Raw genomic sequence first — 12,372 nt, forward strand, 5'->3', positions numbered from 1 at the left:
TAAGCCGCCAGGGTAGTTAACAGAAGCCTCTGGGCTGTTCGGTGTCAGGGGACAGGGCCGCTGCATCCTGAGCCCCTGCCCGGAGTCCGGACGGGCGGCCAGGGAAGGGGGAGCAGCGTCGGCCTCCTCCCTCCAGCCCCCCACCCCCCGCTCATCTGCTCTTCGCTCTCCCCGGCAGCTGCCGTCACCAACAGCTCCGACACCGAGAGCATCCCCTCGCCCCGCACGGAGGCGGCCAAGGACACCGGGCAGAACGGGCCCAAGCCCCCACCCGCCCCGGGTGCCGACGCACCACCCCCTGAGCCGCCCACCCCACCACCGGAGGACGCCCCGGCCCCCGCCGAGCCGGCCCCGGCCCCGGCCCCCGAAGCCACCGGCTCGCCCACACCCCCGCTGGCTGCTCCTGCCTCGGCGGCGCCTCTTCCTGTGGTCCCCAAGGAGGAGAAGGAGGAGGAGGCCATCGCAGCGGCCCCGGCGGTGGAGGAGGGGGAGGAGCAGAAGCCGGCTGTGGCCCAAGAACTGGCAGTGGATGTGGGCAAGAAGGAGGAGCCAGACGAGGTGCCGCCCGCCGAGCCCATCAAGACGGAGTGCAAGGAGGAGGCCGCGGAGGACGGTCCCGACAAAGGCAAGGGGGCCGTGGAGGCCGGTGCCGAGCCCACAGCGCCAGAGCCAGCGCTCAAGGTGGAGAAGAAGGAGGCCGGAGGAGGCCCTGCAGGCAAAGCCCCCTCCGCCAAGGGCTCGGGCGCCCCCCAGGACAGCGACTCCAGTGCCACCTGCAGTGCCGACGAGGTGGACGAGCCAGAGGGCAGTGACAAGAACAGGTGAGCGGACCGGCCCTGGGGGGCGGGGGCTGGCTCTGACCTTTCCATTCTGCAAATACTTCTTAAGCACCAGCTGTATACCTGGGCAGCATGGGCGATTCTGTGGCTACCCTCAGGGAGTGCGTCCTCTGTGGGGGGCTCCCCCAGGAGGTGGCAGCTGAGCTGAGCCTTAGGGACACGTTCCTCCCTTTCTTGCCTCTGCCCAGCTCCTGGGGACCCCAAGGCCCCGGGCAGCTGGGGGAATCGCCTTCCCGCGCAGCAGGCAGGTCTCTCTTATTTTGACTAAAAACAGTGCGGGCTGCTTTCTCTCCTCATGTCTTTCGGAAAAGTTCTGGGCAGAGCGAGAGGGAGGAAAATCTGACTTTCTAATCCGACGTGTTCCCTCGGAGCCGTTTCCTCTGCCCCGTGATTCACCTCGGGGCATGTTAAAATGGCAAGCTCTAGAACATTCCATAGGAAAATCGGATGCGGCCAGCGCTCTGTGGGTCTCTGTTTGTTCCACAAAAGTGGGTGAGCCACGGTGGCCTCTGCCTCCCGTGTCTTGCAGTTCTCGGGGACCGCCGCTGGCAGGAGACGCAGATGGCCTAGTGAGCGGCCCTTCGATTAGCAAAGGCCTGGCCAGCAGGTCCCCACGCGGGGCAGGTTTCCCAAGCTTCTTGCCCAAAAGGCGCAGCTCAGGAGACAGCGCTCTCGGTGGCTCGGTGTGCAGGGCAGGCCTGTGGCCAGGGTCCGGCCGGGCCCCGCCCTTCATGCCTGGGCGGGCAGCTCCCCCCCACCCGCTCCCGCGGGCCTGGGCGCAGCCACAGAAACACGTTTCTGTCCTCAGCGGGGTTGGCGCTGAGCTCCTGGGTCTGCCACCCCGATAAGCGGCCCGCTGGAGTCTGTTTTGGGTACACGCGCTGGCTCAGGCCAGAGAGCTGGGGGGGCGGCCGGGCCCTCTCAGGCCAGGCCTGCGGCCCCACGGGCACCTTCCGGCTTCTCCCCGCCCCTCCAACAGCCGCGCGCGGGGACGTGGCTTCCCCTCCCCAGCTGGGTCTGGCTGCCCTCCAGCCTTCCCGCCTGCACGTCCAGCATTCGATCCCCTGGGAGCAGGAGTCCCGGGCGGGGAGTCAGGACACCTGGTTTGTCACGCCCTGTGTGACCCAGGCCAGTCCCCCGCCCTCGGGGCGAGGCTGGACCCTGGCCAGCCTGCTCTGACCTCTTCCTGGCTGGCAGCCCGCCACCCCGCCCGGCTGAGAGGTGCGTTAGAGCGGGCCCTGGCGGCCTGGTCCTCCCGGAAGGGCCACGGGGAGTGTGGGCCCCCCGGGTGGCCCTGGGCCCTGGCCACCTGCCCGCCGCCCTCCTCCCTGCCTGGCAGCCCCAGGCAGTGAACGGGGCATCCCTGGGCAGGCGCGGGACACGGCCGGTCCTGGCCAGCCGGGCGACTTGGGGAGAGAAAGCCGTACCCTGCTTGCCCTCGCGGCCACTGCCAGGCAGCTGCGCCGCGGAGTTGTCTTGGCCTCCAACCAGAGACAGTGGCTTTGATGGCAGGCCCTGAGCCGCCCTCCCTTCCCCGTACTTCCCAGAGAAGGTGCCCGGGCACTTCCTGGGAGGGCCGGGCCATCAGAAGGTCCCTGCCCCGGCGCTCGGCTTTCGCCTCTGGAAGGCGGGGGTGGATGTCCCCACTTGGGGGTGGCTCTGAAGTTACGGAGCGCGCGCCACGAACTGCCCGCGGGAGGCCAGGCCCGGGGGAGGTGCGCACTGAAGGACGTGCGGCCTTCCTTTGGACCGGAACAGCCCTCACTGCCGCCTGCTGCCTCCTCTGCAGCGAGCGGTCAGGCTGGCACGCGGCGCCCCTTGTCCCCCGTGGAGTGTGGCGCCCACACTTCAGCCTGTGCAGAGCTCCTGTCTGGCCCCCGGGGGGCGTTCCCCAGCCGGTGCACCCTCCCCTCCTGTCTGCCGCCACCGGGGTGCGGAGCCCTGGGGAGGCCAGGGCAGGTCCGAGGCCTGAGCAGAGGGCCCGGGTCACTGAGAGCCGGTGGGCGCAGGCACTTTGCTGTAAGTGTATTGTAAAAACTCACTCCTATCTCTACAAAGTTACACTTACAGATAGCAGAGTTTACATTTTAACTAAAATTTTATAAAGCAAACAGTGATGTAACATTGTTACTTTATTGTTTTTAGAGACACTACAGCTAAAATCACTCCTTGATTTCTGTCTAGTGTGTACTAAGTGTTGTCTTTGTTTTTGTTTTGTAACAGCTTTATTGGGATATAGTTTACACAGCATGTGGAATTCAGCCATTGAAGTGTGCAGTTCACTGGTCTTTAGCATGTTCAGTTGTGAAACCACCAGCACTATTTAATCCCAGAACATTTTCATTACCCCTGCCCCCCACCCCGAAACGCATACCCATTAGAAGTCACTCTTCTGCCCTTACCCCCGCCCCTGGTAACCACAGCTCATCTTTCTGTCTCTCTGGATTTGCCTGCTCTGGCCATTTTACATACTTGGCGTCACACAGTATGTGGCCTTTGTGTCTGGTGTGTTTTGGAGGTTCGCCCACGTTGCAGCAGGTGTCAGAGTTCGTTCCTGTTCATGGCTGAGTCGTATTCCCCGTGCGGATGGACCATGTCCCGTTTCCCCCCTCGTCCGTTTTCGGACATGTGGGTCGTCTGCTCCTCTTGGCTGCCGCTGTGGTCTTTGCGACCCGGCGTCCATGACCCGAGTGCTCGGTCCTCCTCTCGGGCACACGCCGAGCAGCAGAACCGCCGGCTCCGGCCGCAGCGCGGGAGCTCACTCCCCAAGCCGCTGTCCGACTGGTTTCCAGAGCAGCTGCAGTGCGTGTGTTGTGAACTCCAAGGTTAACAGCTGCGCGTTGTTCTGAGCGGAGGGTGATACGTCCCCATGAGGGGCAGGGTGGCTGGGTTTGGGGGCAGTTTCAGCGGAGCCGGGGGTCGCCCGGGCAGGGGATAGTGTCTGTGCTTGGACTCGGTCAGGGGGCCGGCCTGAGGGGGGCAGGGGGGCCAGGAAGGGCAGCGGCCGCAGGGGAGGCCTCGGGGTGCGAGCAGCACCTGGGGGCGGAGAGAGAAGAGGACGGGGCCAGGGAGCCCGTGGGGAGGACTGCGGAGGCCGCCGAGCGCGGCAAAGTCGGGATGACCTTCCCCCGCGCCCCGCCCGCTGCCTGCCGCGGGCAGCCGCGTCCGTCCGCTCAGCCGAGCGTGCGGCAGATGCGGTGGAGGCCGGTGCTCTCGGGTCTGGCTGGTTGCAGGCTGTGGCCCCCCCCCCCCCACGGGAGGGGGAACTGGGGCTGAATGTCACGTACCTGCTCCTTCCATCTGTTCTTTGTCGGGCATCGGGCTCTGGCTGCGGGGCACTGGGTGGCGTGAGTGTGTCCTGGTCGTCCCTGGTCTTACCTCGAGGTCGGGGCTGTGGCCTGCATTCTGTGCGTGGCATCGGTACGGTCACAGCGTCCCGTTGGGGCTGTGCCGACAGGACCCCCAGCCAACGCCCTCCCGTGCTGTGTGGTCCTCCGGCTGCCTCCGGGGCCCTGCAGGCCGACACCAGATTCCGGGTCTCCTCCGTGCACCCCAAGCGCAGGGCCGGGCCAGTGGTGAGCACGGCGAGTGTGCAGGTCACCCGGAGGAGTCCCACTGGGTGGGGATCCGCCAGCCCCGGGGGCAGGCGCAGGAGCCACACAGGGACCGTGGCAGGGCTCTGGTCCCGGGGCGTGGGCGTCTGGGAAATCCCCGAAGGAGGCGACGCTGTGAGCAGCTCGGGAGCCGCCCCCAGCCAGGGCAGGCGCTGCCGGGTGCCGGGTGCCGCAGGCGGCCCTGCGTGTCCACGGCCTCACTTTGGGGACAAGGTGCCCACGGGTCCAGCTCAGCAACTCGGCCACAGTCAGGGCTGGGGGTGGACAGTGGACACACTGACCAGCTTCTCCGCAAAACCCTGCAGCCCTGCCATCTTTAGCTTCTCGGTAAATGGTATGCGAGCGAGGTTCCCGCCAGCGGAACGTTCTTGTGAAGCCAGAGGGGTCCCCAAGTCCTCTGCATGCCCAAGGCCCTGCCCTGGCGCTGGAGCCCCTCGTATTTGGGGGTGAGCCAGCTGCCTGAGTCTCCCGAGCCCATCGGGCCTTGATCTGGTTGCATCTGTGGCTTTGCCGGCTTCCGAAGAGCTGTGCGTGGTGCGGGCCCTGAGCTGGGGCTTCTCTGGGCCCTTCCTCGCCTTGGGGTGACCTAGGGAGTGCTAGGTCCCCATTGGGGCCTCCGGCTGGGGGTGGAGGGGCTCCCTGAACGCAGGGAGGAGCCCCTCCCCGCTCCCCGCCCCCGAGACCTGGTTGGTTCCCTGGGGCCGGCGGTCTGGCGACCCCGGAAGTCGCCCGCCCCTCCCCTGGGCCTAGACCCGGAGCCAGGCTTGGGCCTGACGCTCGTCTCCCCTCAGGCTGCTGTCCCCGCGCCCCAGCCTCCTCACCCCCACCGGCGACCCCAGGACCAACGCCTCGCCCCAGAAGCCGCTGGACCTGAAGCAGCTGAAGCAGCGAGCGGCCGCCATCCCCCCCATCGTGAGTGCCAGGCCCCGCCTCCCGCCAGCGAAGCTGCAGCCCCCGCCCCGCTGACCCAGCTGACCCGGCTGACCTTCGCTCCCTCGGGACGCAGCGGGCCAGCCGGCTGGGGAGGGCGGGGCTGCACCTGCGGCGGCTGAGGCTGCTCTTCCCAGCCGCCTCCCGTTTCCTGGAGAAATCCCCATGGAGATGAGGCAGGAGCGGCGCAGGGCGGGGCCCTGGGGAGCCTGGGAACGGGGCCTGCAGGTCTCCTCTCTTCTGTCCCCCGGCGGCCCCCTCAGAGGCCCCGGGAGCCCGCTCCACTCTCCCTAAGGGGCCTCCGTCCCTGCCTCACCTGCTAAGGCTTTCCCAGCGCCAGGCAATGGGGCCTTGCGAAAACAGGAAGTCACCCCCGCCCCCCCGAATCCCGGCCTGTGACAGCCTCGGAGAGAAGGGTGGGGGCCCCTGCAGTTCTAAACATGAGGTCCTTCGGGGAAAGCCAGCGGCTCTGGAAGGTTCTCCAGGCCAAGCAGCGGCCCCTGCCCCAGGGCCTGGCCTTTCCAGACGGAGCAGGGCCCTGGGGCCCGAGACGCCGAGCTGACCGGGGCTTTTCAGTGAGGGCGCAGGGCGTGCCGACCGCGCTGCCCACCCCCAGAGGCTGGGCGCCATCCCGTTGGTCAGCCCCCAGCTCTTTTGAGACCCAGGGAGATGTGGCATTGCCCCGGGTGGGGAGGCCGCGACCGCCAGGCAGCCGGGATCCAGGGCACGTTCCCCAGGCTCCATGCAGAGACCTGCCGGCCTGGCCCTCGCGCTGTGTGCCCTGGGCTGCTGCTGCCTCCTTCTGGCCTTGGCTCCGGGCCGGCCACGTGCAGGGACCTGGAAGATATCCCCTGACCTCTGGGGCCCAGAGTCAGCCTGCGAAGGTGCACACTGCTCCCTGCTTCCTTCAGCAGGTCACCAAAGCCCACGAGCCTCCCCGGGAGGACACAGCGCCCCCCGCCCCAGCGCCGACGCAGCACCTGCAGCCAGAGAGCAGCGCCTCCCAGCAGTGCGGCGGCAGCCCTCGAGGCAAAAGCAGGAGCCCTGTGCCCCCTGCCGAGAAGGAAGGTGAGTGCCCCGTGGCTGAGGGAGCTTGAGGGAGCCGGCGGCCGATGGGCAGGGATAAGGGGCTCTGTGGGTCCGGAGCAGCTTTGCAGGCGTCGAGGCTGCATGTTGTTGTGGAGCAGGCCACGTGGGTGAGCAAGTGAAGCCGTGGGAGTGAGGCAGTAGGGAGTGGTGGGGCTTGCGGCGGCAGCGACCTCCTGTTCGTCCTGCAGTGGGCACATCATGGCCTCCGCCAGGAGCCGCCATGTGGCAGCATGGGCCTGAGGTTTTTCTTCCAGAGGCCAGAACCCTCTCTTTCCACGTGACATCTTCTAGTGTCTCAACATTGGCCACGTTTCAAAATTTGAAAGCCTCATATGTGCCCACAAACAGGCCTGTGCCTTAGGCTTTGCTGATTCCTCGCGTGCGATTCAGCCTCGCATGAGCTTCTAGAACCACAGGCGAGGCTCAGCGCCCAGCTGGCAGCGGCCCGGGCAGGAAGCCCTGCCCCGTCCAGTTCCCCTTGTGACCTTGTTCCAGGCCGAGGTCGCTGGGTGCACTGGGAGCGGCGGGGTGATTCCCTGAGCCGCCGCGTTCCAGCAGCTGGCTGGGGCACGCTGTCCGTCACCGCCTGAGGCTAAGTCAGCAGGCGGGCGGGGCATGTTCCTCTTCTGGGTCTGCTGCCTCTGCCCCACTGCGCACTGGGCCCCAGACACCCCAAGCCCACGCCCCCAAAGCACGCTTCCCAGATCAGCCTGGCCCCCGGTGGGCGCGGCGCAGGCACCGCAGCCCACCCCCCGCGAAGTCTGTGTCCGGCCGTTGCTGAGGAGAAGGGGGACGAGGAGTCGAGGCCGATGGAGAAGGCTGTCCCGGCTGGGGTGGCGGCAGCCCGGGTGCCCGGCAAGGGGCCGTGGGCGTGGGGGGCGGGCAGCGAGGGCTCGTCTCAGAGGGCGAGCCGGGCGACGGGACAAGGGCAAAGCGCCTTCTCTTGGGACCTTGCCCTGCCACCCGCGCAGGGCCCCGGCCGCCCCGTGACGGGAGCTCAGTGTGAGAGAGACGCGGGGTCTGGCTCTGAGAGGACATTCCAGGTTTGGGGCCCCCACCCGGGGTCATAGCTGCATAGCGACGTCAGGACCCAAACAGCTTTGCAGGTGCCAGGTCCGAGCTGGGCTGGGCTGCCCCTGGGGGCCCGGGGCACGTCCCGGGAGGATGTGAGCCACCGCCCGCGGTGTCCGAGTCTGGCTTTCGGCCCATTTACATGGTGGCGGTGCCGCGTCCTGAGATAGCTCCCCGCCCAGAGGGACGACATGCCGGGCGTCGGGCTCCTGGAGCGCCCCTCTCTCGAGGCCTGGGTCGCACTTGGCGCCCTTAGGCACCTGTGTGAACTCTGGTCGCCAGGCCTCCGGGTGTACCGGCTCAGCCAGGCCGGTCCCTCAGCTCCCCTGGGCCCAGCTGGAAGGAACAGGTTGTCTCTCCAGGCCCTTGGCCGCCTGCCTGGCCTGGCTTGGCCCCAGGTCTCCCTTCCGGCCCCACAGACCCCCCCACCCCCAACCTGCACAAGGCAACGGAGGCGCACACAGGGAGGCCCAGCGAGGCCCAGGGAGGTCGCGGGGTGTCCTGGCACCTGGCGGGGGGTGCCTCCCCTTGGGGCTGGCTGAGGGCGAGAAGCCCCGAGCCTCGCGGCTGAGGCCCCTCCTGTGGGCACCCCTGTCCTCGGGGCGCTGTGGGGCACCCAGTCTCTCCCAGGCGAGAATGGCCTGCAGCGCCGCCCTCTGTCCCTGGCCTGACGTGCCCACGCCGTGTCCCCACCCCATTTCTCAGCCACGATCTCCCCTGGATGGTCCTCAAGCAGGAGGCTCAGAGCTTAGGACAGGCTTCAGCAGAAAGGCCGCCGTGAAGGTAGCCCTTGCGCCCCCAGGCCTCTGGCCGTGTCTCCACGGTGTCCCCGACCTGGGGCCACTCATTGCCCTTTTCCTATGGAGTGAAGGCTAAGGTCCCAGCCTGCAGCTGACCCCGAGATGCAAAGCCTCCGCGGCCACTCGCTGGCCTTTGCTTGGGCGCCTTCCCCTCTCTGAGCCTCAAAGTCCCACCTGTAACCCGGCAACCATCACGGTCCACTCCTCGCCGGCGTCGCGTTGCCAGGGTGAGGGGGTCAGTGCCCAGAAGGTCCATGGAGGCCTGGGACAGCGTCCCTGGTCACCCTGGTTTTCAGCGCTGCGTGGCCAGGAGGTGACCGGGTCAAACCCTGACCTCACCAAATATTAGCGAGTGACCTCAGATGAGTCCCCAGCTGTGACAGGGCTTCCGTCTCCATGCAGACTGGTGGCGTTTGCACAGTTCTTGCTGGTGCAGCAGCGCGGCGACTGGCAGGCGGGGCGCGGCGTCCTGGGCTCCCGGCCGCCCCTGCACACGCTCACACAGCTGTCTGACCACCTTCAGCATGTATTTGTAGAGGTCAGCGAGCTCTTTCTGGAAAGGGCCAGTCAGTAAACATTTTAGGCTGTGCGGGCCAGACCTTCTGCGTCACAGAGCCTCAGCTCCGCAGGACTGGGCGCGGGCCCCGGGTCTGGAGGCGTGTCCTGGGCCCCTGCTGGCCTTCCGCCGGTCCAGGGCCTGTGGCTCCCAGCGCTAGAATCAGAAGCTGCCTGGGGTCCCAGGTTCATCCCACTCCTGGGACACACTCCGGAGCTGAGCTGTCACGGGGCTCGAGTGGTGCCCGGCCCACAGACGGGGGTGCTTCCCTCACAGACGCCCTGCCTTTACATGCGGCCTGGACCCCGCCCTGCCCAGGGCCGAGCTGTGGGCTCAGCGGCCATGTCTGCATGGGGGTGGCACGGCTCTGGGGCTGCCGAGCGCGGGCGGAGCACAGCTGACCCGCCGCGTCCCCCCCGCAGAGAAGCCCGTGTTCTTCCCGGCCTTTGCCGCCGAGGGCCAGAAGCTGCCCGCGGAGCCCCCGTGCTGGACGCCAGGCCTGCCCTTCCCCGTGCCCCCTCGTGAGGTGATCAAGGCCTCCCCGCACGCCCCGGACCCCTCGGCCTTCTCCTACGCCCCGCCTGGTGAGTAGCTCGCCGCGGCCAGCGCAGCCTCGCAGTCTGCGCAGAGGGCCTGAGGGTGGTGGGGCCGGTCTGGCCGTGGAGGCACAGGACGGGGTCTGTTGCGACTGGCGGAAGCTGCGGGTTGGGGTTGAGTAACTGGGAGCCACAGGCGGTGCCGGCCTGGGGAGGGCCGCTGTGTCGCCCACCAGGGCCTCAGGGCCCGAGGGTGGGCCCTGGAGAGGAGGCCCGCGGAGGGCGGGGCCGCTTTGGTTTACGGGTGCAGTCAGGCCGGGCGCGAGGTCCTTCCGGGGTTCTCCAGCCCTGCGGGGCCCCCAGCAGCTGGGGGCAGGCGGTGCTGCGCAGAACTCACCCGGAAGGAGGGGTGGGCCAGGCGAGACCGGAGGACAGGGAAGCCGTGCCGGGCCGAGGGACAGCGTGTGCCACAGCCCAGAGGCGGGAACGAGCAGGGCAGCTCGAGGGGCAGAATCCGGCCGCCACGGTGGACGCCGGGTGCCCCGGGAGCCGGGGGCGACCGGCAGCTCCGGGTCCAGCGGCCCCGAAAGCTGTGCCAGTGGCCATGGAAGGGCTTCGCAATAGGGGCAGGATGTGAACCCCTAGACTTTGCCCAGGGCCCCTCTGGTTCCTGTAAGGGCACTTGGCTATTGGAGGGGAAAGAGGTAGTGGGAACACCAGTTCAGGTGCCTGGGCAAAGGCTGAGGGCGGAGGGCCATGGGCCAGGGCCTGGGCCACGCCTGGTGGACTGGTCTTCTGGGGTGGGGGTGGCGCTTGAACCGAGGACACAGGCAGCCCATGAGGAGCAGCACAGGGGGGCCCCCCCGGGGACACCGCGCCCCCCCAAGCAGGACAGGCACGGGGGTTAAATCCGTCCGGCAGGGGCATGGCCACCCTGGGAGCCTGTGACCGACAGACATGTGCCCTACAGGCCACCCGCTGTCCCTGGGCCTCCACGACAGCACCCGGCCCGTGCTGCCCCGCCCCCCCACCATCTCCAACCCCCCACCGCTCATCTCTTCCAGCAAGCACCCCAGCGTCCTCGACAGGCAGGTGAGTGCCGCCCCCCGGTGACGCGGGAGGGGCCGTGGGACCGGGGAGGTCTGGGTTGGGACTGGGACCTTAGGAGGTCACCCTGAGGCAGAGTCACGTGTCTGCGCTCTGCAGCCACACAGCGTGGCCTCGGGCAAGTGCCTCAGCCTCCCGGTGCCTTGGTCTCCGCTCTGGGAAGCGGTAGATCCCGGGTGCGAGACGCACAGCCGGCCCCACGCAGGCGGGGTGGGGGGTCGAGCGGTCGGCTTGGCCGCCTGACCGCTTGTACCGTCCTCCAGAAACAGCACCCGGTCACGGGGGTCACCGTGCGGGCGAGGGGCGGGGCGCGGCGGCTCCGGGTCCCAGACCTGCTGTGGCCCCCGAGGCCCCGCCGGGCCCTCGTCCGATGGGGCGTCCAGGCGCTCGGTCGGGCCGGGGCCTGCGGCGGAGGGACTGCGGGGCCTGTGACCCAGCGGCGTCTGTCCCCGCAGGGCCTGTCGGTGCAGCTCCACGCCCCGTACTCCGAGCACGCCAAGGTCCCTGTGGGCCCCATCACCATGGGGCTGCCCCTCACCATGGACCCCAAGAAGCTGGGTAAGGACCTTCCCTGCATGGCCAGGGCTGGGCTCCAGCCGTCCGCGCTGGGGGTTGGGGGCGGCCAGCGTGTCCCTGGGACGCTGGCCCCAGGTCCCCTCACAGTGCCCGCCCCGGGCAGGGGCGGGGGGGGCCCGGTCCCAGTGGCGTGTGGCTCACAGCCCTTGCCCGTCCCCAGCACCCTTCAGCGGAGTGAAGCAGGAGCAGCTGTCCCCCCGGGGCCAGGCTGGGCCGCCGGAGAGCCTGGGGGTGCCCACAGCCCAGGAGACGTCCGTGCTGAGAGGTGAGGCAGGCGTCTGCCCCGAGGCCCCAGCGGCTGCCCCTCCAGTCCTTGGAGGGTTGAGGTGGGGTGGGACCTTCTATCCCACACTGTCGTCTGCCTCGCCATTTAGGGCCAGAGGCCCCTCTGTATGGGGACCGTGAGGGTCCCCGGAGCACAGGCCGGTGGCTGTCGGGCCTGGCGCCGGTCCCTGGTCCCCAACTCTCCTCAGCCCTGGATCTCCTGTCTCACAGGGACGTCTCTGGGCTCAGTTCCGGGCGGGAGCATCAGCAAGGGTGTCCCCAGTGCACGGGTGCCCGCCGAGAGCCCCGGCACCTACCGCGGCTCCATCACCCACGTGAGTGCTGGGGGCACGGCGGGGGGCCGGGCGGGGCCCGCGGGCCGCACCTGGGGTGGCCCTGACTGGGGACAGAGCGGTGGACCAGGCCCTCTGTCCCCTCCGTGTGGTCGCATGGCACCTGCCTCAGTGGGGCTGGCAGGGGTTCCTGGGACAGCAGCTGATGCCTCCGCCACTCACCCTGAGCACTTGGTGCCAAGTGAGACACGAAACCTGCTGCCCCCTAGGGGCCGGCCTGGGAGCAGCAGGCCGCTGGCCACCAGGGAATGGGTGAGCGCCGAGCGGATGATAGCAGAGTCGTCGGTGCCTCCCACCGAGTGTGACACTGTGGGTGAGAATGCCTGGGGCGACCCAGGCCGCGGAGGCCGAGGGCCCTGCCGGAAGCGCAGGGAACAGCCCTCCGGGCCCAGGGAACAGCAGGCGCAACGCCAGAGAGGCGGGAGGGTCCCGGCCTGGGCAGGGACCGGCACAGGGCCATGGTGCCTGGAGAGGGAGGCTGTGGGGCCCGGGCTGTGTCTCAGGGTTCAGCGGCAGGCACTGGGCACCTAAGCTAAGCCTGCACCTCGCTGGCCCGGAACCGTCTCGATTTACGACTTTAGTGCCAGAAAACGAAGAAGTTGCCTCTTGCGCCAGCGGCGACCTGTGGTGCTCGCAG

General features: G+C 68.5%; 1 protein-coding gene across 1 annotated transcript in view; it reads left to right on the top strand.

Annotated features, from left to right (window-relative positions):
- Nucleotides 1-12,372, top strand: part of NCOR2 (nuclear receptor corepressor 2) — a 159,203-nt gene that overhangs the window by 126,343 nt on the left and 20,488 nt on the right. The window contains exons 22-29 of the mRNA XM_054594180.1: nt 179-821; nt 5,245-5,365; nt 6,295-6,451; nt 9,322-9,483; nt 10,406-10,527; nt 10,998-11,100; nt 11,279-11,383; nt 11,614-11,717. Of these exons, the coding sequence (XP_054450155.1) occupies nt 179-821; nt 5,245-5,365; nt 6,295-6,451; nt 9,322-9,483; nt 10,406-10,527; nt 10,998-11,100; nt 11,279-11,383; nt 11,614-11,717 (1,517 nt within the window). The remainder of the gene's footprint in view (nt 1-178; nt 822-5,244; nt 5,366-6,294; nt 6,452-9,321; nt 9,484-10,405; nt 10,528-10,997; nt 11,101-11,278; nt 11,384-11,613; nt 11,718-12,372) is intronic.

Source organism: Pteronotus mesoamericanus, unplaced genomic scaffold (genome assembly GCF_021234165.1).
Source record: "Pteronotus mesoamericanus isolate MK-2021 breed Mesoamerican mustached bat unplaced genomic scaffold, CSHL_Meso_final scaffold_507, whole genome shotgun sequence".
Lineage (NCBI taxonomy): Eukaryota > Metazoa > Chordata > Mammalia > Chiroptera > Mormoopidae > Pteronotus > Pteronotus mesoamericanus.